This window comes from Pagrus pagrus (genome assembly GCF_965226575.1).
Source record: "Pagrus pagrus genome assembly, chromosome: 12".
Classification (NCBI taxonomy): domain Eukaryota; kingdom Metazoa; phylum Chordata; class Actinopteri; order Spariformes; family Sparidae; genus Pagrus; species Pagrus pagrus.
In genome coordinates, this window is record NC_140196.1 from 4,827,388 (window position 1) to 4,849,776 (window position 22,389).

Sequence of the window (22,389 nt, forward strand, 5' to 3'; positions counted from 1 at the left end):
GATGGAAATGACAAGATACTGAGTCATGATTGTGATACATTAAAACAAATTCAATCAATTTTTATTTAAAATCTCAAAAAAGGCAAAAAAACAATGTATGAAGAGTTTTACATTTATTAAAATATCATCGCTGCCATCAAGTTATTTTTCTGTGACATATCTGAATTTTTATTATATGTTTTGTGAATATTTTTGGTCCCCAGAAAATAGTGCGACACATTTAATTGAACTTTTATTGCATATATCCATGCACATGAGTAATATGACTAACTTTGAGTAGTGTATGTTCAACACACGACCAAACCAAATAGGGTGTAAACATTCATTTAGCCACAAGAGGCAAGTAAAGGGACAGAAACAGAAAGATTTACAGTCACGTTCAAGAAACCTTTCAAAGTAAAACTACAGATAAGGATCATTGGGAGCTGTAATGTTGAGCCTGTCAATCAAAAACATCTATTTTTTGAGAAACATTATTTAAAATATCGCCTTATCTGATGAAATGTACTTAATCAAGAGACTCACAAATTAATAATTTTTCATTTTTGTCCCTTTTTGGCCAAACTGAGCTTCCATACGTTACAGATGTTTGTGAAAAATGATGTAAGATGTAAAAAAAAAAAAAGGTATTAAATGTTTCCAGAGTCCGTTAATCGCTGTCTGATTCTGTTTAAATTCTTAAATTTACAATTAACGTTCTTAATTTCCTCTTAAATTTATATCCAATGTGGTTAATTGCTGTTAGCTTCATTAGCAAAACGCCATTAGCATCCTACAAAAAACAATACACTGAGCTTTTAGCTTTAAAAACGCAGAAAATAATATTCTATTATAATAATATAATAATAATAATATAGTATTTTTTTAGTACAACAGGCTACTTGCAATATAATGTTAGCTAATATATATATGTATTATTCTTCCCCTGTTGTACGACTATAATATTTTTATATTAATATTCTTCTAAAACGTCATTGATCCATTTTACTTCATGTTTTTCAGACGACACATTTCAAAGCATCTTTCGTGGTTGTTGTCGACGCTTGTCCCTTTAAGAAAACTCCATCTCCCATGCTGCATTTCGAGGGGGGCGTCGTCAGCGCTCATGGCCGCACGCTGAATAGCGAGCATGAACTGAACTGTAAATAACTCCTCAATAATATTCCAGTTTTTGTCCAGTTTCCCCAGTCGTGTCGCGTGGTGTCGGTCCAGTCGGACAGCATGGCCCCGGAGGAGGACGACGCCCTGCTGGTTCTGATCTACCAGCACCTGAAGGTGAACGGATACAAAAAGGCTGCGAAGATGCTGGAAAAACACGTTTCTCAGGTGAGAAGTTTGGGGTTAAATCCTCAACATTTACAGGCTGGTTCAGTGAAGAGGCGACCTGACTGGCTGCTACATCGCTATTTTTTTTACTCATTTCTTAGCATGTTCACCATTTTATTGCTATTTATTTAGCTGACATGCGCGTTGTGCATGTTATATAAGCACCTGAATTAAATATGAATGTGTTTTTAATGTGTTTTCTGCTCAGCGAGCCTCGGCTCAGCCTCTGTGGTGTGTTTAAAGCACATGGCTCCTTGTCGAGGCCTCCTGGAGGAAAAGAACATTATGTTACAGCCCTGCTGCAGGCCTCCTGCTGCACACTGGCACCACATTCCAAACCTCCTTACAGTTTTGCAGTGTTTAAGGATAAAAGTTGATATTTTTTATTCACATGTAATCCAGCTGCAATGGTTGCTTGTTTGATTATTTATTGAATCGACTGAAATTAATTCGGCAGGTATTTTGATAATTTTTATTTTATTTTTGGCTGTTGGTGGGACAGAAAATCAAATGATGACTCTACTGTAAATCCACTTTTTGCATGGTCATGATGCAATCAGTGATATGAAGAGGCTGTATAAAGCAGCTTACACACTACTCACATGTTGACTTATTCAATTTTTGCAGTATTGGGCCTCGTGCTGAACACTGACACTCCCATTCCAAACCTCCTTACATTTTTGTAGTGTTTAAGGATAAAAGTTGATATTTTGTATCTACATGTAATTGAGCTGCAATGGTTGGTTGTTTAATTAGTTAGTGAATCGACCGAGAATTATTCGGCAGGTATTTTAATACATTTTTTAAATTTTTGGCTGTTGGTTGGACAAAAAAACATCTGATGCCTCTACTGTAAATCCACTTTCTGCATAGTCATGATGCAATCAATTTAAAATCTGTCCAGGTCGGTTAAATGACCAAACATGGAAGTGAATGATCTGTTGTTCTGCTACATTTTTTTTTCATGATGCACCCAACAAAATACCACTTTAACTGTATTTTTCTGGCACTTAAAGAAATTACAAATGTGTTATGTCTTACGTCTGCTGTGGGGAAACTCGAGCTTTGGTCAGTCACAAGTTTCAGGTTTCAGGCTCTGGTGCTAAAAATATGTTCGACAAAAGTTGCTGACAGAGTTTTGGGAAGATCACAAAAGAGAAACGGTAATTCTTTACCAAAAATCCTCAAAATGAAGACCTACTATCGCTCTCTGATGCTCCCACAGAGGCCACGCTCTCTTATTATTATTGTGAGCATCATTTACCATCCAGACTTTGAATCACAAGTCTCACGCTGGTGTTTGTGTAGTCGTGCCGCTGCATGGATTCATTTCCGGGAGAGTGTGGCATCAAAGTGGAAGCATTCCTGAACTACAGGAAATGAGCTTTCTACCCTTTCAGCTCTTCATCCTAGTTGGGTTACAGGAAAAATAATCCAGCCAGATGTAACTTTCAGGGCATCGGCCATATTCAAAACCACTGTGGCTCATGTGAAGATATCCTGGTTATCACTGGCTTTAATTTGATTTTATGTGTGTTTGTGAAGGCGGAGACACCAGAGGAGCGCTCCAACCTGCATGATATCTACACAGGCTGGATGAAGTAAGTCAGAGATGTCACACAGCACAGAAAATCATACGTATATGTAAACCATACCAGAGATTATGATACAGAAAAAGGTGCTCGGGGTAATTTATTATTATTAACTCCCAGTGAATTTTACTGTTTCAGTGCACTGATGCTGATTTTTTTGACAATACATTTTATTGTTGAACTTCAAAATACCTTGCCTCCATTACACGTCTTTGTCACAAGTGTTTGATAACTGCTTTAGGGGATCGTTGTAATAAATGTGTCGATAAATTGACATCAGGCTTTTTTTTTTTTACTCCCTAATGTTGGTATCACCGGCATCGATCCGGCTCGAGTTAAAAGTGCTAAATAATAAACACAAAACAAACAACAGAACAAACTTTAAAGCAGCTTTAAACACACCAACATTAGAAATTGGTATTTTTATTGCGATTTGGCGCCCCCCTCAGTTTTCTGAGTGCAACACCACTGTCGTAAAATGCAAATCTCAGCTCTGTAGGTGCAAAACTACAAACAAAACTCATTACGTCCTAACAGTGTTAGGTGTTGAAAGCCTACGCTGTGATCCTGCCCTCTCACTGGAGTTACACAGTGCAGAATCTGTAGATCAACATGATTTTGAAGCTGTTATTTTAAGGTAAACATTGAACCAGTTCACTCAAATCTAATTCAGTTTTCTCAGAGACATATAGAGACTAAACTTAAATGATTCGGTCATCATCAGACTCAACTCTGACTGTATGAGCAGGAAGTGACTAAAAGTGTGTGTGCGTGTGTGTGTTTGTGTCTGTCTGGCTCTCTGCCCAGTGCATTCTGGGATTTATTTCAAATCCCTGCCACCCTGAAAAGGATTAAACAGGCAGCAGATAGATGATGGAATGAATGACCTCAGCTCACGTCTGCGAGAGCACAAGAACACATAAACGTTGAGGCCTCGGGTAAAAATACGAGAAAACACATATTAAAAAGCCTTTTATTTGGGCCAATGTGACAACTTTATATTCAACTAGATCCAGGCAGACTTATGTGGTCGATATGGGTCAGAAAACACTTGTTTAGGATGTCCCAAGGCACAACTTATCATTTTAAATAACAAATACCAGATGGTAGGAAAATAGTTTTATGTTTGAATTCAACCTGTAGGATCACTTCCTGTCTACTGTCTCTCAGGTGTTTCCACAACTACTGAGAAATAACATAAAACTTGTGTTTGTGTTTTCAGGCTGTGCTCTCTCGCTCAAGAAGCCAAGCAGGAGACAGAAGACGCCACTTCTCTGAAGAAGGAGAGCATCAAACCAGAACCTGCCACCAGCGAAGAAGAAGAAGAGGGTGCAGACGTCAAACCGTCAAACACCACTGAAGAAAATAATGTGGATGCCAAACCTCCAGTCGGTAAGTGATCTTGTCTCTCCTTTACAGTATATCTCATACTTCTTGTCAAGAATTTATACTTTGATCCTTTAAAATTGCATCATTTTAATTTACTTTAATGGTTTGTTTTTGGCTCAATGTCGTATTATTGTGTTGCTTTTGGTACCTCATTTATAAAAGCTTTTTTACAAGTTGTACTGCCAGTTTTTTTTAAACCTTTCCCCCTGAAGCTATGTTATATAATTTTGTCCGTGACAGATGCTGAGTCCGTCTCTGAGCAGCTGCAGCAGCCGGCAGGTGAGACGGCAACAAACTCGGTCGGTGAGAACGCCGACTCCTCTGACAGAGAAGAGGAGAAGAAAGAGGAGGAGGAAACAAAAACAGAGCAAGAGGTGAGAAAACACAGCACTCCACATGTAATATAATATACTGACAGATCCACTGATGCTTGGAGGGAGAGGAGCCCGGCCGGTAACAGCAGCCAGAAAATTAAAGAAAAAGAAAGTCGAGCTGTGTTTATTTAAGTTTGTAACAGTTTGTTTTTTATCCCCTTCACACTTTTTTATTGTTCTTTCGATCCGTGTGCTGCTTACATAGTCCTTCAGTCAACAAGCTGTTGACCGTGGTTGCCAGGCGATGAGATTAGCTCCCGTACTGACATTTGCAGCAACAATGCACGGGCGGCTGTAGCCCCGTCTGCAGGAGAAGAAACACCAAGCACCCTTTTATCAGATCCTGATGTGTTAACTCTTACTAACATGTCAAAAAGCCACTTTTTCTCTCTCGTTTTCTTGCCGATGATACAAGAATACTTCACATGTTACTACAGAAAGTATCCATGAATGTGCTTCCTGTGAATGTCCGAATTGGAAAGTTGCTGGACAGAAGAAAAATGTATGTCTGCACACCAGATTAAGCTCCCGCGAACACTTTATTATCTAAATGCGGTTTTATTCTTGTGTGAGTTGAGCTGGAAGTCTAATGAATAACAAGTTTAAGGGCCCATCAGAGTCATGCAAAAAGAAAAGGCTTGCTCCGGAAACATCACACAGAGGTAATAAATGTTCATGGGAGCATTATTTAGTGTGATGACTCCACATGTCCCAGTCGGCTCATGACGATCCAGGCATATTTGTAATGGATGGCTGGCAGGGCTGACCTGAAAAGATGTGTTGATGGTGTTTTTAATTAGAATCAAATCTTGTGCACATACAGCAGCTCACCTCGCGTTACAAATACGGTCAATGTGAGCATGAAGTGCACATGCAATCCAGAGTTTTAGAAGAAAAGTAGATACAATGTGGGAAAAAATAAAAACAGTACATCTCGAAAAATTAATTAAACCCAGTAAGAAGGCTACCGAGTGAAAACACAAGGAGGGAGTGTCAAATAAAGGCTGTGATCTGTGAATTCAGACTAAAAGTAACTCGTGTCGAATATTTCTGCAGCAGCAGGAAGCCGCCATCTCACACACACACACACACACACACACACACACACACACACACACACACACACACATAGCTGTTGTCCAGTCAGTGTAATAATGTGCTGATAGATGAACAGTAGCTCCAGTGTTATTATATCCGTCTGAAATACACACAGACACATTTCATGTCTCCCTGTCTGTCCTGTATCTGTTAGTGTGTTGTTTCAGTGTGTGTGTGTCTGTACACAGTGTGTGTGTGTGTGTGTGTGTGTGTGTGTGTGTGTGTGTGTGTGTGTGTACACACAGTGTGTGCGAGTATCCAACTCTTGTCTCTGTCCTTTTCTGTCGGCCCAGTGATGCAGCAGTTAATGCTGTTTGGACAGAAACTGTGTGTGTGACAGAATGATAATCTTCTGAGACAAATTGTGTGTTTGTGTGTGTGTGTGTGTCAGTGTCTGTGTGATAATGGCTCTTTGTGGTGTGTGTGATTACTGTGTGTCTGTGTGAAGAGTTGTGGTTTGTACAGATATTACTCTCATTGCTGAGACAAGCACAGCTCCTGACTGCTGCGACTGATTTTTTAACAGGACAAAGATGTTTTCTGCTGAACAGAATTAAAAGCAGACAACACGTTTTTTTTTGTTTTATTGTCTTGGCATCATGTGACACAAAAAAGGTTTTTGTGAGTCTTTGGATTCGTAGTTTCACAATGTTCAGTTGGGAATTAATTGATTGTGTGTGTGTGTGTGTGTCACAGCCTAGTGTAGCTTCTTCCTCTGCCTAATCGGAGCCAGTCACGCATTTCTAAATTGATTTATTTGATTGGCAATCGGACAAAAGACAACACAGATTCAGATAATCAGTAAAATGTTGAATATCGGATCCAACAATCAGCTGTTCCCTGTTAAACCTTCGCTCAAATGTCTCGACTTTGGCTTCTCGAAACCAGCAGATGTCCTGAATTCTCCGACCACTGGAGGAAATGCGGTGAAGGTCACATCTGTTAGCCTTGTTAGCAGCTCTAAAGTTGCCTGCCTGTGCATGTTTTTGCAGTCGGCTCCTGCTGAAGCGTCCGGTGAGGCAGAAGACGCCGATGAAGTGGTTGAACCCGCCGCCAACACCTCCGGCCAGGTCGAGGATCAGCTCACGGCTCCAGATCCAGCCGGTTCAGACAGCGGGGAGCGTAAAGAGGACGAGGATGGGCTGAAGCAGGTTAGTGACCCGAGGGCTGAATCCAAAGTATGTGGTTGTGTAACATCCTTCCTCCAACAAACATAAAAAATTATTACTCTAACTGGTTTTTCTTTTAAAGCGCTGCCAGTTTTTTCATTTCTTTATCAGTCTTGGCAGAATGATGTTTTTCCCTGAAATCTTTCAACCTGTACAAGAAGTTTAACCCTTCGATCAGATTTTTCTCCGCTCTCAGTGGCTGCTTTTTCTTTTTCTTCTTCTGTGTTGAAGGTCTTACATTTTATTTTCAAGGTTAGGAATACGCTTGAATTTGGACGAACTCCTTGAAAAACACTCGATTTCCAACATGATCTGATGTTTCAGCCACACAATCACTGAAGTAAACAAAAAATCTTTTTATGATTGCAGTGAAATCATCTCGTCGTTGTATTTGTTTGACTCCTGGCTGCAAAATTGGACCAAAACATAAAATCAAAGCTAATATGAAGAGATGTTAAGTTAAACAACGTGGCATTGATTACTGTAAACTTTATTTTTTTTCCACAATTGCAGTCTGAAAGTGCTTGAATGTGACTCATAACTCGCCTTATTCCTGGAAATTTATGTAAAATTATCCTGAAACGACCATCCCAGTGCAGCAAGTAAATTCAAAGCTGTCTTTTTAAACCATTTGGAGTACAGGTGTGGTTTGGGGCTCCCTTTTTTTTTAAAGGGTGTAAGATGTTACTGCCCCTATAAGCTGGAAAACACAATGGGTCCACATGAGCCCAGTTAAAATGTATAATGTCACTGAAAACGAACACTTAACACTTGTTTTTCTAAGGAAACATTCAGACGCCTGGCAGAAAAAACCATTATAGATTATAAAATAGTCAAAACAAGTGCTTAGGTGGAAAAACAGCCTATTCAAAGAGCAAAACTACATGAACTTAATCACTTAATTTCCTTGTTTAGGCTTTAAAATTTATATGAAATGTATATTACTGAATTTGCAATCTCATTGGCTGCATGATGCATCAATCATCCGGAGGCTGGCGTACAAGTGGCTCAGGAGAGAGCAGACAGAAGAGAGAGCGATCACTCATTGGCTGTTGGAGGCTCTAGGGTGGACATAGACGCTCATATCTGCTGAAATGAGCAAAAAATGAAATGGCCGCCATCTCAGGATCTCTGCTGTAGAGGCATAATGGTGTCGGCTGAGTGTTTTCACAGATAAAATGCAGTTTTAATCACCACTCATAAAAAACAGGAGCGCCGGTTGATTTGTGGCACAGCCGAGCCTCCGCTCCCTCGGCTCAGCGACCGCACATCTGAAACTTGTTTGCAGAGTATTGTGACTGGCTGAGGAGCGTTGTTTGTGCTGTGTAGCCTCCAGTAGGAAACACTGCGAGCACTTTCTTCTTTTGCGGACTCATGAGATTTTTAATATTCTGGCATGTGGAGGTTCGGGGATTAAATGCCACCATAGCTGCTGTTGGCACGGAGGGAAATGTGCAGAATGCTGTTGATGAGGGCGAGCAAGAAGACTGCAACAGTCTGCAATATAAAAGCTTTACTTTTTGTTTTACCTGCAAGTTGTCTTTGATAATCTGGTTTCACTGCTGGCTTGTTAAAACCTGTCTAAGCCACCTGAGAAATGTAGACCTATGAGTCTAACTGTGTCCTCTCTGCTCTGTGTTTTGTCCTCAGGAGACAGAAGCTGCACCAGATGCCTCTGAGGTCACAGATGAAGCATCTGAACAGACAGCCGTCAGTCAAACGGAGGCCACACCTTCCTCCACACAGCAGGCAGAGGATGAGGAGGACGCCGCTGCAGAGGTGACGTTTTGATTGAGATTTATTTATTTGTTGGTATTTACGAGACAGCAGATTTAAACCACATCGAAGCAGAGTCTCTGGCATCCTGGTTACACGTCTCTGGATCTCATTTTACTTCCTCGTGTCCACGTTGTTTAAATCAGAACTGCAGCTTTTTCTTGTTCACAAGGACTAGAAAGGATCCGATCTGTGTCACGAATGCGGAAAAAAAAAATGAAGCGGAAAAAAGAAAACATCATCATCTGAGAAGCTCTTCAGGATTTAGTCTGTTGTTGACCTGTTGATTCCTCCTGCCAGGCCGAGCCAACCACGTCAGAGCTGGCAGCTGAGGAGTCCAATGATCAGCCGGCAGAGAGTGAAGCCCCGCCCCCCGCAGGTATGAAGGACCAATAAGACGTTTCGACGACCAGGTTGTTCTTTACATGTCATGTATGGCGTCTTTTCCGTCTCGCTCTCACCGCACTGACGAGAATCACAAGCTGTTGTGAAGAAGCTGCTCAGAGGCGTCCTGTCTTTTTACAGCCTCTGCAGCAGGTTTCAGAGCCGACGCTGAAAGACGTCAGGAGAGTTTGCTCTCATTTACGCTCACGATCAGACAGTTTCAGGTGTCCAGGCTTATTTCACATAGATTTTGCCACATTTTGCGATAACGCGAAAGGCATTAAAACGTTGAAAAGACGTCCTTGAAGTCTTAAAAGTCTTTCAAAAGTCAATTTCACTGCCTGTGCTAAGTGCTGTAACGCCTGATTTAGCCTGAAGTGATTAATTGATTATCAAAGTAGTTGTATTTTGATCATTTTTTTGATAGTATGTGTCATTATAACCTGTATTTTGATTAATTTTAACTGATGCAGCAGCTGCTTTCAACAGCACGACTCAGCCGTCTGTGTAATCAGATGGACACTTCACCACTTCAGATCTGTCAGGGGTTTTATTTTAATATTAAATAAGCAGGGAGAAAAATCTGGCCTCACTTACTAAAACTTTGACATGTTGTCCTCTAAAACGTGCAGATTTCGAGTCTGAATCACTCACATTTTCTGCCTTCACACCAAAACAATGCTCAAGGCTTTATAACATTTCAACTTTTCAACAGCAATATATCTTTAAAGAAACGTGGTCTCATTAACTCAGGAAAAATTCACCAAACCTGCTGTGAACATGTTTTTATGGGAACTACTTAATACTGAAAAAACTCGCTATGAAAATATTTGTTCTACTATTTTTATTTTATGATTTTGGACGAACGGACCTTAAAAGCGATCCATCAGTCTTAAAATGCAGTTCCAGAAGTGAATCACAAATGAAGTCGTTTCCTCTTCGGCACCGTCTCCCTACTCAGTTTCATTTGAGACCCGACCATATTTTTTACATTATATTTAGGAGGAAAAAGAAAAATCCTCCACTTCCTTTTATTGGCAGAAGCTCGTTTCTCGCTGTTGCTAATGCAGAAGAAAAAAGGGACATAAAGTTGGAAGTTTGGACTCGACGCCAGAACTTGTAAAGAGTTTGACGGATTGCTGCCAAGGCTCAGAGAAACGGCTCTGGCAGCTCCGCTCCGAGGAGTTTTTCCACAACGTCAGTTACTTGTTTAACTTCTCACAGGGGGTTTGTTAAGCCTGTCAGAGCTTGTTTAGAAAACTGGAGCGATGACTAGCGTATGAATTACTGTCCTGATTGAACACAAACGCCTCAGTTACAAAAGGGGTTTGAAATTAATTCACGACGTTGGTGAAGAGACTGAAGGTGGTAGACGGATCACTTGACTTTTCACACTCGGGTGTAACTTACAATCTTCAATAATCGCTGCATTACAATAACATGCTGGAACAAAAGCATCATTTAATACTTCCATCTGTGTGTTTGTTGCTGTATACAAGTCAGAATACTGCTGCGAACAATAAAGAAACGAAGGCGCTCAGATGCTGCAAGGCTGTAAAAGTACGAGATGGACAAACTGTTGACAGCTCACTGAAAACTAGAGATTCCTCAGCTGTGGTTGAAACGTCTTTTTGCTTAGGACGACTCTTAATTGAGTGAAATGACCCAGAAGTACCTTAGTGGCAGCCATGAAAAGAGCCGGGCGAGCGCTTTGAATGCTAAGGAAAGGTGCTTCAAGGCTTCCTTTCCTTTCCAAAAGGAACAGAGATGATGCCGTCCCACAATCCCTCGCGGCCACTTATGTGCAGTCTTTTTCTTCTAGCACTTTGGTTTTCTGACCTTAAATCCTTCACGTCTTTCCTTCACCTCATGACCTTTTTACAGAAGCCCTGAGGGGCAAGTAAAGATTTTTATTTTTTTTTCTGGTGATCCTTTTTCTAAGTCTGATGTAAATTGTTTTCTCTCCTGTGTTTACGACTTGAGAACTTTGGGGGAAAAAATGTTTTGCCAGGAAAAAAAATTCATGTGACATTTTTTTTTCATGAGTGAAATTGAGTTTTTTAAGGAGTGGGGAAAAAAATTTCAGGAGATTTTTTTTTTTTTTCCATGAGTGGAAAAAAAAAGTTTTGACAGTAGAAAAACATTTTGTTGTATTTTATTACAAAAAGTCTCCTGAACACGTCACGCTCACCTGATTCACAGGTCACCATAAACCCTTATTATGAGGCACTCGCATGGAAAGATGCAGGGACCCAAAACGTTTTTCCCAGTTCCAAAACTTCTCTCCTGGGGAAAAAATAAGTAAAGATATGGGACATAATTGTTTTGTCTGTTGTCTTACACAGAATTGGAGGAGAAACATTTGTTTAAAAAAAGGAAAAGAAACAGTAGTACATGGTCTGGATTATTTTATTTTGATAAAAGCATTTTTTATAATGGCAACTGTGTTTTTTTAATCTTTTCCAGACCCTGAGTCTGAAAATCCAAAGGAGGAAGAGGAGGAGAAATCCAAGGTACCCAAAACATTTTTTTTGTAATGGGGACTGTTGTTGTTGGACGAACCAAACAAAGATTAACAGTGTTCGTGTCTGTGTGTTCGCTCAGACTACAGAGGGCAGTGAGCTCACACCTCCGCTGGAGCCTGAGGACCAAACAAAGACATCAACAACTCCAGAGGACCAAGGTGAAACTACTGACCTCTGCATCACTGACACTGGTGACACACATTAAAACACATCGCACAACTCTTCTCTTGTACACAAAGCTTTAATCATAAACAAACATTCAATGTGACAACCAACTTCTTAATTTTTTTTTTTTTACCTCTTTACCTCGAATCAGGCATTTTTTGTTTTTTTATGATTGAATCTGAATGAAAAAAATGTTCATGTGTGACCAAGGAAAAAAAATTCAAGAGAAAACTTTTTTTTCATGTGAGAAAGAAAAGTTTTCAGGGAAAAAAAGACTTTTTAAATTTCTTTTAAAGGAGCCAATAAATACGTAAAATTTTCCATGCTTAAAACAAAGAGAAAAACAATTTTTGGGGTGAAAACAATTTTTTGTGGAGCGGAGTAGAAAACAATTAAGGATTTTTTTTTTCCTCAAGTGTTGAACCGAGTGGAAAAAAAATTCTTGCAGGAGGGAAACATTTTTTTTTTGTAAGACTTGTAATGTTCATGTGTGACTGAGTACAATTTTTTTTTTTTTTTTTTACCTCGAATCAGGAATTTTCCCCTCTTTTTTTCCAAATGATTTTTTTTTTTTTTTTCATGTGTGACCAATTTCAACAAAATGCAAAAAAAAAAAATTGTGGGAAAAAAAATAATGTGTAAGATCCAAAAGGAAAAACTAATTTCGGGAGTTAAAAAAAAAAAAATTCTTTCATGTGTGAAGAAAAAATTGTATCCTCATGAAATTTATTTTTCATGTGTGACCAAGTGGAAAAAAATAAATGTTCAGGTGAAAATAAAATACATTTTCATTTGGGGAACCATATAAAAAACATTTCAGCAATAAAAAAAAGTTTTTTTCATGTGTGACCAAGTGAAAAAAAAAAATTGTGAAACTGAACATATTTTTCATTTTACCTCGTATCAGAATAAAAAAAAAATCTTTTTTCATGTGTGACCAAGTGAAAAAAATGTGTGCCTGAGCAACTAAGGAGAAAACCTTTTTCATGTAAAAAAGAAAAGTTTTCAGCAGAAAAATGTTTTATTGTTTGTTTCAGGAGCCAATAAATAAATAAAATTTTCCATGTGTGAAACAAAGAGAAACGATATTTGGGGAGCAAAGAATTAAACCAAGTGGATAAAATGTTCTGGCAGTTTTTGTTTTTGTAATATTCATTTTGACCACAAGAGGCTGAAGTTCACCACTGCCTCATATTCTTAATAGGACTAAAAGCATTCATGTTTCTTCCAGCTTTCTTCCTTTAATGTCTCTGTGCAAACTAAACACAAGATACATCTCTCGTGTGTCAGCAGGTTATGTAACATTACTGTCATGTCTCTCTTTTGGCGAGGACTGTGTAATAATTGTCTCTAATCTGCCGTCAGTGACACGGGTGACACACTACAAACGTGTCAAAGTCTCTTTCTTTGCAGTTATACCTGCTGTGTGTTTTCAAAAACAAGAAAAAAAAAAATCTTCAATGTTTTCCTCTGTTGTGTTGTAGATGAGACGACTGTGGCAGCTGCAGTCGAGCGAGTCGACCCCGAGTTCTCCATCATCCTCAACATCGTAGACGGCGACGCAGCCGAGCCAGAAACCAGCCAACTGCTCCCCGAGGAGGAGTCCTGCCAAACTGCCGAGACTCCCAAGAAGAAGAAAAAGAAGAGGAAAAAGGACGTCGAGACACCTGCTGCAGAAACACCGAGCACAGACACATCCACCGTAGACACATCCACCGCAGACACATCCAGTGATACTCCTCTCTCCACCAAGACCGCCAAGAAGAAAAAGAAAGCCAAAAAGGCAGCGGAGGAGGTGGAGAAGGACGAAGAGGAGGATCAGAAGAAAGAGGACGAGGAGGAGGAGCAGAAGGAGGAGGAAGAGGAGGACGTGTCTCCGGCCACTTCGCCAGAGAAGAAGAAGAAGGCAAAGAAAAGGAAAAGGGAGAAAGATCAAGTGGAGGAGAAAGATGAGGCAACTCCTGACACTCCTTCAGAAAATGAAACTAAAAAGATTAAGGTGAAAGATGTGGAAGAGGAGCAGAACGAGGCGGTAGAGGTGGAGGAGGAGGAGACGAAGGTGGAGAGTCTTGAGAGTCCGGCTGAGACGACAGAGGACAAAAAGAAGAAGAAGAAGAAGAGGAAAAAGGAGACAGAGGAGGTGCAGTCTGATGAAAAACCAGCAGAGGGCGATGAAGACATGGAAATGACGCTGGAGACCACAGGTAGGAAAAAAAAATAGTTCACTTCTCTTTATAACTTTGAAGTTCTCTTGAAGGCTTTATGTGTCACATTAAAATAATTACTATTCAAATTTTCAGTGTAACAGCTTTTAACGGTGCTGTTGTTGTAGAACAGTCCAGTAATTTGTACCGTTTCCCTTCCTTGTGCTGCAGATGGAGACTCTTCTCTGCTCTCTTCGGCCACAAAGAAAAAACGCCTCAGGAAGAAACTCAGCAAAAGGAAGCGGCTGAGGCTCCAGATACAAGAGAGGAAGAAGAGGAAGAAGAGCAGCGTCTCTTCAGAAGAGACCGCAGCAGAAAGCAAGAAACTCAAAGGCAAAAAGAAGTGAGTTGCTTCTTCTTAAAACTTTATGTTAACTATTATTACAGGTCTGTGTATCTACTTATAACTACAGTTTAATGAAATAACAGCAAAAAAACGTTTTACTTTATGGATTTTTTGGGAATTTAAATTTTATTTCAATACTTAAAAGATGCCCTCCACACATCTGTTTCCTTTTCCCAGATCAAATTTTTTTTCCCCCTTAACTTCTCAAGTTCTGACTTTTGTTTCAAACTTTGTATGAAAATTCTGACTTTTTCCCCTTAACTTTTTCTCAAATTCTGACTTTTTCCCCTTAACTTTTTCTCAAATTCTGACTTTTTCCCCTTAACTTTTTCTCAAATTCTAACTTTTTTCCCCTGAACTTTTCCTCAAATTCTGACTTTTTCCCCTTAAAATTTTCCTCAAATTCTGACTTTTGTCCCTTAACTTTTTTCTCAAATTCTGACTTTTTTTTCCTCAAATTCTGACTTTTTTCCTCAACTTTTTCTCAAACTCTGACTTTTTTTTCCTCAAATTCTGACAAAAGTCACTCCTCAACTTTTTCTCAAATTCTGACTTTTTTTTCTCAAATTCTGACTTTTTTCCTCAACTTTTCCTTAAATTCTGACTTTTTTCCCTCAACTTTTTCTCAAATTCCGACTATTTTTCTCAAATTCTGACTTTTTTTCCCTCAACTTTTCCTCAAATTCTGACTTTTTCGCCTTAAATTTTTCCTCAAATTCTGACTTTTTCCCCTTAACTTTTTCTCAAATTCTGACTTTTTTCTCAAATTCTGACTTTTTTTCTCAAATTCTGACTTTTTTCCTCAACTTTTTCCTCAAATTCTGACTTTTTTCCTCAACTTTTCCTTAAATTCTGACTTTTTTCCCTTAACTTTTTCCTCAAATTCTGACTTTTTTCCTCAACTTTTTCTCAAATTCTGACCTTTTTCCCCTTAACTTTTTCTCAAATTCTGACCTTTTTCCTCAACTTTTTCTCAAACTCTGACTTTTTTTTCCCTCAAATTCTGACTTTTTTCCTCAACTTTTTCTCAAATTCTGACTTTTTTTTCTCAAATTCTGACTTTTTTCCTCAACTTTTCCTCAAATTCTGACTTTTTTCCTCAACTTTTCCTTAAATTCTGACTTTTTTCCTCAACTTTTCCTCAAATTCTGACTTTTTCCCCTTAACTTTTTCTCAAATTCTGACTTTTTTTCTCAAATTCTGACTTTTTTTCTCAAATTCTGACTTTTTTCCTCAACTTTTTCCTCAATTTCTGACTTTTTCTCCTTAACTTTTTCCTCAAATTCTGACTTTTTTCCTCAACTTTTTCTCAAATTCTGACTTTTTTTCCTCAAATTCTGACTTTTTTCCTCAACTTTTCCTTAAATTCTGACTTTTTTCCCTTAACTTTTTTCTCAAATTCTGACTTTTTCCCCTTAACTTTTTCTCAAATTCTGACTTTTTCCCCTTAACTTTTTCTCAAATTCTAACTTTTTTCCCCTGAACTTTTCCTCAAATTCTGACTTTTTCCCCTTAAAATTTTCCTCAAATTCTGACTTTTGTCCCTTAACTTTTTTCTCAAATTCTGACTTTTTTTTCCTCAAATTCTGACTTTTTTCCTCAACTTTTTCTCAAACTCTGACTTTTTTTTCCTCAAATTCTGACAAAAGTCACTCCTCAACTTTTTCTCAAATTCTGACTTTTTTTTCTCAAATTCTGACTTTTTTCCTCAACTTTTCCTTAAATTCTGACTTTTTTCCCTCAACTTTTTCTCAAATTCCGACTATTTTTCGCAAATTCTGACTTTTTTTCCCTCAACTTTTCCTCAAATTCTGACTTTTTCGCCTTAAATTTTTCCTCAAATTCTGACTTTTTCCCCTTAACTTTTTCTCAAATTCTGACTTTTTTCTCAAATTCTGACTTTTTTTCTCAAATTCTGACTTTTTTCCTCAACTTTTTCCTCAAATTCTGACTTTTTTCCTCAACTTTTCCTTAAATTCTGACTTTTTTCCCTTAACTTTTTCCTCAAATTCTGACTTTTTTCCTCAACTTTTTCTCAAATTCTGACCTTTTTCCCCTTAACTTTTTCTCAAATTCTGACTTTTTTCCTCAACTTTTTCTCAAACTCTGACTTTTTTTTCCCTCAAATTCTGACTTTTTTCCTCAACTTTTTCTCAAATTCTGACTTTTTTTTCTCAAATTCTGACTTTTTTCCTCAACTTTTCCTCAAATTCTGACTTTTTTCCTCAACTTTTCCTTAAATTCTGACTTTTTTCCTCAACTTTTCCTCAAATTCTGACTTTTTCCCCTTAACTTTTTCTCAAATTCTAACTTTTTTCCCCTGAACTTTTCCTCAAATTCTGACTTTTTCCCCTTAAAATTTTCCTCAAATTCTGACTTTTGTCCCTTAACTTTTTTCTCAAATTCTGACTTTTCCCCTTAACTTTTCCCTCAAATTCTGACCTTTTTCCTCTTAACTTTTTCTCAAATTCTGACCTTTTTCCCCTTAACTTTTTCTCAAATTCTGACTTTTTTCCTCAACTTTTTCTCAAACTCCGACTTTTTTTTCCTCAAATTCTGACTTTTTTCCTCAACTTTTTCTCAAACTCTGACTTTTTTTTCCTCAAATTCTGACTTTTTTCCTCAACTTTTTCTCAAATTCTGACTTTTTTTTCTCAAATTCTGACTTTTTTCCTCAACTTTTCCTTAAATTCTGACTTTTTTCCCTCAACTTTTTCTCAAATTCCGACTATTTTTCTCAAATTCTGACTTTTTCGCCTTAAATTTTTCCTCAAATTCTGACTTTTTCCCCTTAACTTTTTCCTCAAATTCTGACTTTTTTCCTCAACTTTTCCTTAAATTCTGACTTTTTTCCCTTAACTTTTTCCTCAAATTCTGACTTTTTTCCTCAACTTTTTCTCAAACTCTGACTTTTTTTTCCTCAAATTCTGACTTTTTTCCTCAACTTTTTCTCAAACTCTGACTTTTTTCTCCCTCAAATTCTGACTTTTTTCCTCAACTTTTTCTCAAATTCTGACCTTTTTCCCTTAACTTTTTTCCTCAAAGAATTTGAGAAAAAGTTAAGGGAAAAAATCTGAATTTTCAGAAAAAATTCTAAACAGAAGTCAGAATTTGAGTAAAAGATGAGGGGGAAAAAGTCTGAATTTGAGAAAAAGTTGAGGGGAAAAAAGTCAGAATTTGAGAAAAAGTTTGTAACAAAAATCAGAATTTTCAGAAAACGTTTCGAAACAAAAGTCAGAATTCGAGAGAAGTTCAAGGAAAAAGTTAATTTGAGAAAAAGTTGAGGGGAAAAAGTCAGAATTTTCTGAAAAATTTCAGGGAAAACAGTCAGAATTTGAGAAAAAGTTGAGGGAAAAAGTAAGAATTTGAGAAAAAGTTTGAAACCAAAAATCAGAATTTTCAGAAAAATTTCGAAACAAAAGTCAGAATTCGAGAGAAGTTCAAGGAAAAAGTCAATTTGAGAAAAAGTTCAGGGAAAAAAGTCAGAATTTGAGAAAAAGTTAAGGTAAAAAGTCAGGATTTTGAGAAAAAGTTTGAAACAAAAATCAGAATTTTCAGAAAAATTTCTAAACGTAAGTCAGAATTTGAGAAAAAGTTGAGGGGAAAAAAGTCAGAATTTGACAAAAAGTTCAGGGGAAAAAGTCAGAATTTGACAAAAAGTTCAGGGGAAAAAGTCAGAATTTGACAAAAAGTTGAGGGAAAAAGTAAGAATTTGACAAAAAGTTTGAAACCAAAAATCAGAATTTTCAGAAAAATTTCGAAACAAAAGTCAGAATTCGAGAGAAGATCAAGGAAAAAGTCAATTTGAGAAAAAGTTGAGGGGAAAAAGTCAGAATTTTCAGAAAGATTTTGAAACAAAAGTCCGAATTTTAATAAAAGTTGAGGGAAAAAGTCAGAATTTGAGAAAAAGTTGAGGGGAAAAAGTCAAAATTTTGAGGAAAAAGTTTGAAACAAAAGTCAAAATTTTGAGAAAAACTTTGAAACAAAAGTCAGAATTGTCAGAAAATAAAAAAATATATCATAATATTTAAATCCAGAAAAGTCATATTTATACAGTATGATTACAAAGATAATGTCTAGAAGATAAATAAACCTCTGCCACCATTTTTCAGACAAAAAAAGACCCAAGAGACAGCAGAGGAGACGCCTCGACCAACCAAGAGACCTCAACCTGATCCTGCCCAGGAGGACGACACACCAAAGAAGAAGAAGAAGAAGATGACGAACACGGAACAAGAAGAGAACTCCTCAAAGGAAAACCAGCCGCCAAAGACCAAGAAAGAGAAGAAGAAGAAAAGGAAGACGTCTGTGACGGAGGAGGATCAGGCCGGTGTGGTGAGCGAACAAAGCGCCGAGCTCCCTGATGTTGACTCGACTCCACTTTCAAAGGAAGGGAAGAAGAAAAAGAAGATGAAGGTTGAAGCAGAAGAGGAGACAACAGAAAGTTCAACCCCCATCACTGTGAGCCCGGACACACCTGCAAAGAAGAAGAGTAAGACACTTTCTGATTATTATTTTATTCCTCATGAGGCTGCAGCTAACGATGATTTCTTCTTTTATTACTTCTCGTCTCTGAAAAATAACCAATTAAGCCTCAGGCTGTCTCCTAATTGGCTGATAAAACATTAAAAGTGTTATTTAACATGAAGAAGCTGCAGCTCTTAAACTCTCTGATGCAAATTAGTGATTCTGGATGTTTGAATTAGACGGACTTTGTTGGAGATGACACATTAATTGACTTTGTGCTGACTGATGTTTGCAGAGAAGAACAGATTAAAGGAGAAACTGGAGGAAGCTGCTGCAGACGAACACACTCCTCCAGCTACGCCTTCGGTAACAAACAGATCTGACTTTTAATAACAATGCGTACATGTTTCAGTGTGAGAAACCTGTAGATTACTAGAAAGTGACAAGAATTTGCATGAAAGCTTTCCTACAATAGTTTCACTCAACTTGTTTTCTGATATTTCCAGAAAAAGAAATCCAAAAAGACAATCCCCTCTGATTAAATCTGGGTAAGTTGCTGCCGAACGTCTCCACTCAAAGGATTATCTATTAGGGACTGATTCCTGCCCCGATGATTATCAGATCTGATATCCAGAAATGTTCCGATTATAAGAAATCTATGTTTTTTCTTTCTCATCAGTCTCCTTGATCAATAAAAATCATATCATGAAGGACCCTATTTTCTTTGTCAGTTGAGATGTTGAGCTGCTTTTCTTGGATCATCTCACCTTTTTGTTTTCAACACTTCCTGAGATGGATCTTCTTTTCAGTCCAGCTCAACCCTCACTGTGCCCTGCGGGAGTTGTGCTTTTCAGAGATGGTTCACAATAAAAACAAAATGCATCACAGTAAAACACAATGGGAAACCTTCCTTTATAGAGCCAGAGGTCCAATATAAAAAAATTCTATATACAATAAACTCATAACGCTTCGTCTTTCTCATTTCAGTTCAGGCTCCGTTTTGCGTTTGTGATGACTAACGAGGATTTTCTGTTTTTCTCTCCAGGCATCAGAGGAGAAATAATCGCAACCTGGACCTGAAAGCCCCGAAACAAGAAGACAATCTGCGTCGTGTTTGTGCCTTTTCTCTGTCTGTGTCTATGAGGAGATATCCTTTTGTTTTTGTTTTTATTTCTGAGGGAACATCAGTGTTTTCAGTCACCTTTCACTGTCTTTTGCTCTTAAACTGTGAAAACATTTCATCTCACACACGCCCGCATTTTGTACTCGATTACAAATTAAAATCCTCTCATCAGATTCAGTTTCCTACGATATCCTGACTCATGATGCATATTGTTCGTGCTCTGGTGGGAAAAACTATGCAATGGAGATCCTTCCCTGCTTTACTCGGGTTAATCGGTACTCGAGGCTGATTTATCGGCGTCGCTCTGCCTCCTGCACATAAACAGCTTTCTTTCTTTTAACTGGAAGCTCCGCCCATTGAAGACATTGAAAACAAAACTTATTTGCTGAGTTTTAACATTTGTTTTTCCTGATCATTCCACAATAGAAGCCAAACTTTAGTCTAAATCTTTCATTTTAAGCTCCTATTTGCCAATAAAGTAGATTTTTGAATCTCATTCACAACTCACTTTTCAGACGGAGGTCGACCTGACCTGTGACCCAAAAGCATCAGTATGTGACGATTTTGGAAATGAGACTCAAAAATCAACTATCTTACAAAACAGGAGCTTTAAATCAGAGAAAAAATGGCTTGTTTCACATTTTCTGGACTTTTTATGAACCAAAATTATTTCCCAGATCTCAATTTAAAAGCTTCCCCAAACTCAAAGATGTGTAGTTGAGAAAAGCAGCAGGCTCTCACTGTGGAGAAGTTATAAAATGCTATAAATGCTGTCTCCAAACATCTTCCTGGTTCTGATTACTCAAACATTTTGGTCTCCATCAAATTAATTAATTAAATCATCTTATTAAGTCCCGAGGATCGATCTGCAGTGATGGTTCCTACTGTGACTCCACTTATGAAAAGTCTGCATCTCCATTAAGAGTGTGAACGTTTCCCTTCATCATTTCAACACCCACTTTTCTTCTCCTCTGAATGTGGCTGTTACGAGGTGTCGGTTGTTGCAGGTACACGGTGTCGATGACTCCACGTATTAAACTTTACTCAGAACTGTGCTGTAAGGGAACAAGCTGTGAAAGTGAAACATGTTCGAGCAACAAATCCTGAGGTTTTCTGTCGTTTCAGTGTTTCTGAACTTATATTTTCATTGTTTAACATTTTTTCTGTGTTTGAGATAAAAAAAAAAAGTAGTTAGTTTTGTTTGGAGGAAGAAGTCACACTTGTTTTACATCTCTGTCGGTCATGAAGCTGTGAAGTTCTGTTTTTATTTGGAAAAGGTTTGTTTACAGAGTTATGTTGTTTACACTGTTTTTCTTCATAATCCCGTGGGCTGTTAACTATGCATCTGATTAAATCTTGTTGCTGGAGGGAATATGAACACGTCTCGGGGTTTATTGTTGCTGTTCCTGTGAACCAACATGATGTGTGAGAGAAAATAAAACTCTGTAACAGATTTAAATTTGCAGTCGCAGTGATTTTTTTCTTTATTTCACCCTCATACTGTTGAACAAGATACATTCATGTCATACGAGAGTCACAACCAGAGTTATTAGTTTCTAAATTCATGTTTGACTCCAGTCCACATCACCAGTTTTATCCAGCTTCTTCAGGAGCGGACGATATATGATGATAGATAAAACCAAATCAGCAATCGCACAGTCGTCTTGACTCGTCCGATATAATCCATCCCGTCTGATGTGAAGGCAGAGAATAGTTCACATTTTTCTGCACAACACAAACTTTTCAACTGTGAATCTGACAACACATGAAACTATTTTCCCCTCAACTTTTCCTTAAATTCTGACTTTTTTTCCCCTTAACTTTTCCTTAAATTCTGACTTTTTTTCCTTAACTTTTCCCTCAAATTCTGACCTTTTTCCCCTTAACTCTCCCTCAAATTCTAACTGTTTCCCCTTAACTTTTCCCTCAAATTCTGACTTTTCCCCCTTAACTTTTTCTTAAAATTCTGACTTTTGTTTCATTTTTTTTCTCAAATTCTGACCTTTGTCCCCTTAACTTTCCCTCAAATTCTGACTTTTCCCCCTTAACTTTTTCCTCAAATTCTGACTTTTTTCCTCAACTTTTTCTCAAATTCTGACTCGTTTCCCTTAACTTTCCTCAAATTCTGACTTTTTTCCTCAACTTTTTCTTAAATTCTGACTTTTTTCCTCAACTTTTTCTCAAATTCTGACTTTTTTCCTCAAATTCTGACTTCTTTCCTCAACTTTTCCTCAAATTCTGACCTTTTTCCCCTTAACCTTTCCCTCAAATTCTGACTTTTCCCCCTTAACTTTCCCTCAAATTCTGACTTTTCCCCCTTAACTTTTCCCTCAAATTCTGACTTTTTTCCCCTCAACTTTTCCCTCAAATTCTGACCTTTTTCCCCTTAACTTTCCCTCAAATTCTGACTGTTTCCCCTTAACTTTTCCCTCAAATTCTGACTTTTCCCCC

General features: G+C 37.9%; 1 protein-coding gene across 1 annotated transcript; it reads left to right on the plus strand.

Moving 5' to 3' along the window:
• Positions 1-1,089: 1,089 nt before the first annotated feature.
• LOC311266031 (uncharacterized protein) lies at positions 1,090-21,397 on the plus strand. Its single transcript, XM_084368216.1, has 15 exons — positions 1,090-1,326; positions 2,872-2,927; positions 4,141-4,310; positions 4,548-4,681; positions 6,772-6,930; positions 8,599-8,727; positions 9,025-9,103; positions 11,575-11,621; positions 11,713-11,791; positions 13,283-14,002; positions 14,174-14,345; positions 18,461-18,840; positions 19,111-19,181; positions 19,322-19,363; positions 19,861-21,397. Exons 1-14 carry the CDS (start codon positions 1,222-1,224, stop codon positions 19,355-19,357), a joined length of 2,337 nt encoding a protein of 778 aa, XP_084224342.1. The 5' UTR covers positions 1,090-1,221; the 3' UTR covers positions 19,358-19,363; positions 19,861-21,397.
• The last annotated feature ends 992 nt before the right edge of the window (positions 21,398-22,389 follow it).

Coding starts and splice junctions, on each gene's coding strand:
- LOC311266031 (XM_084368216.1), top strand. CDS start 1,222: ATGGCCCCGGAGGAGGACGACGCCCTGCTGGTTCTGATCTACCAGCAC. Junction 4,311..4,547: donor GGATGCCAAACCTCCAGTCG/GTAAGTGATCTT, acceptor TGTCCGTGACAG/ATGCTGAGTCCGTCTCTGAG. Junction 9,104..11,574: donor TGAAGCCCCGCCCCCCGCAG/GTATGAAGGACC, acceptor AATCTTTTCCAG/ACCCTGAGTCTGAAAATCCA.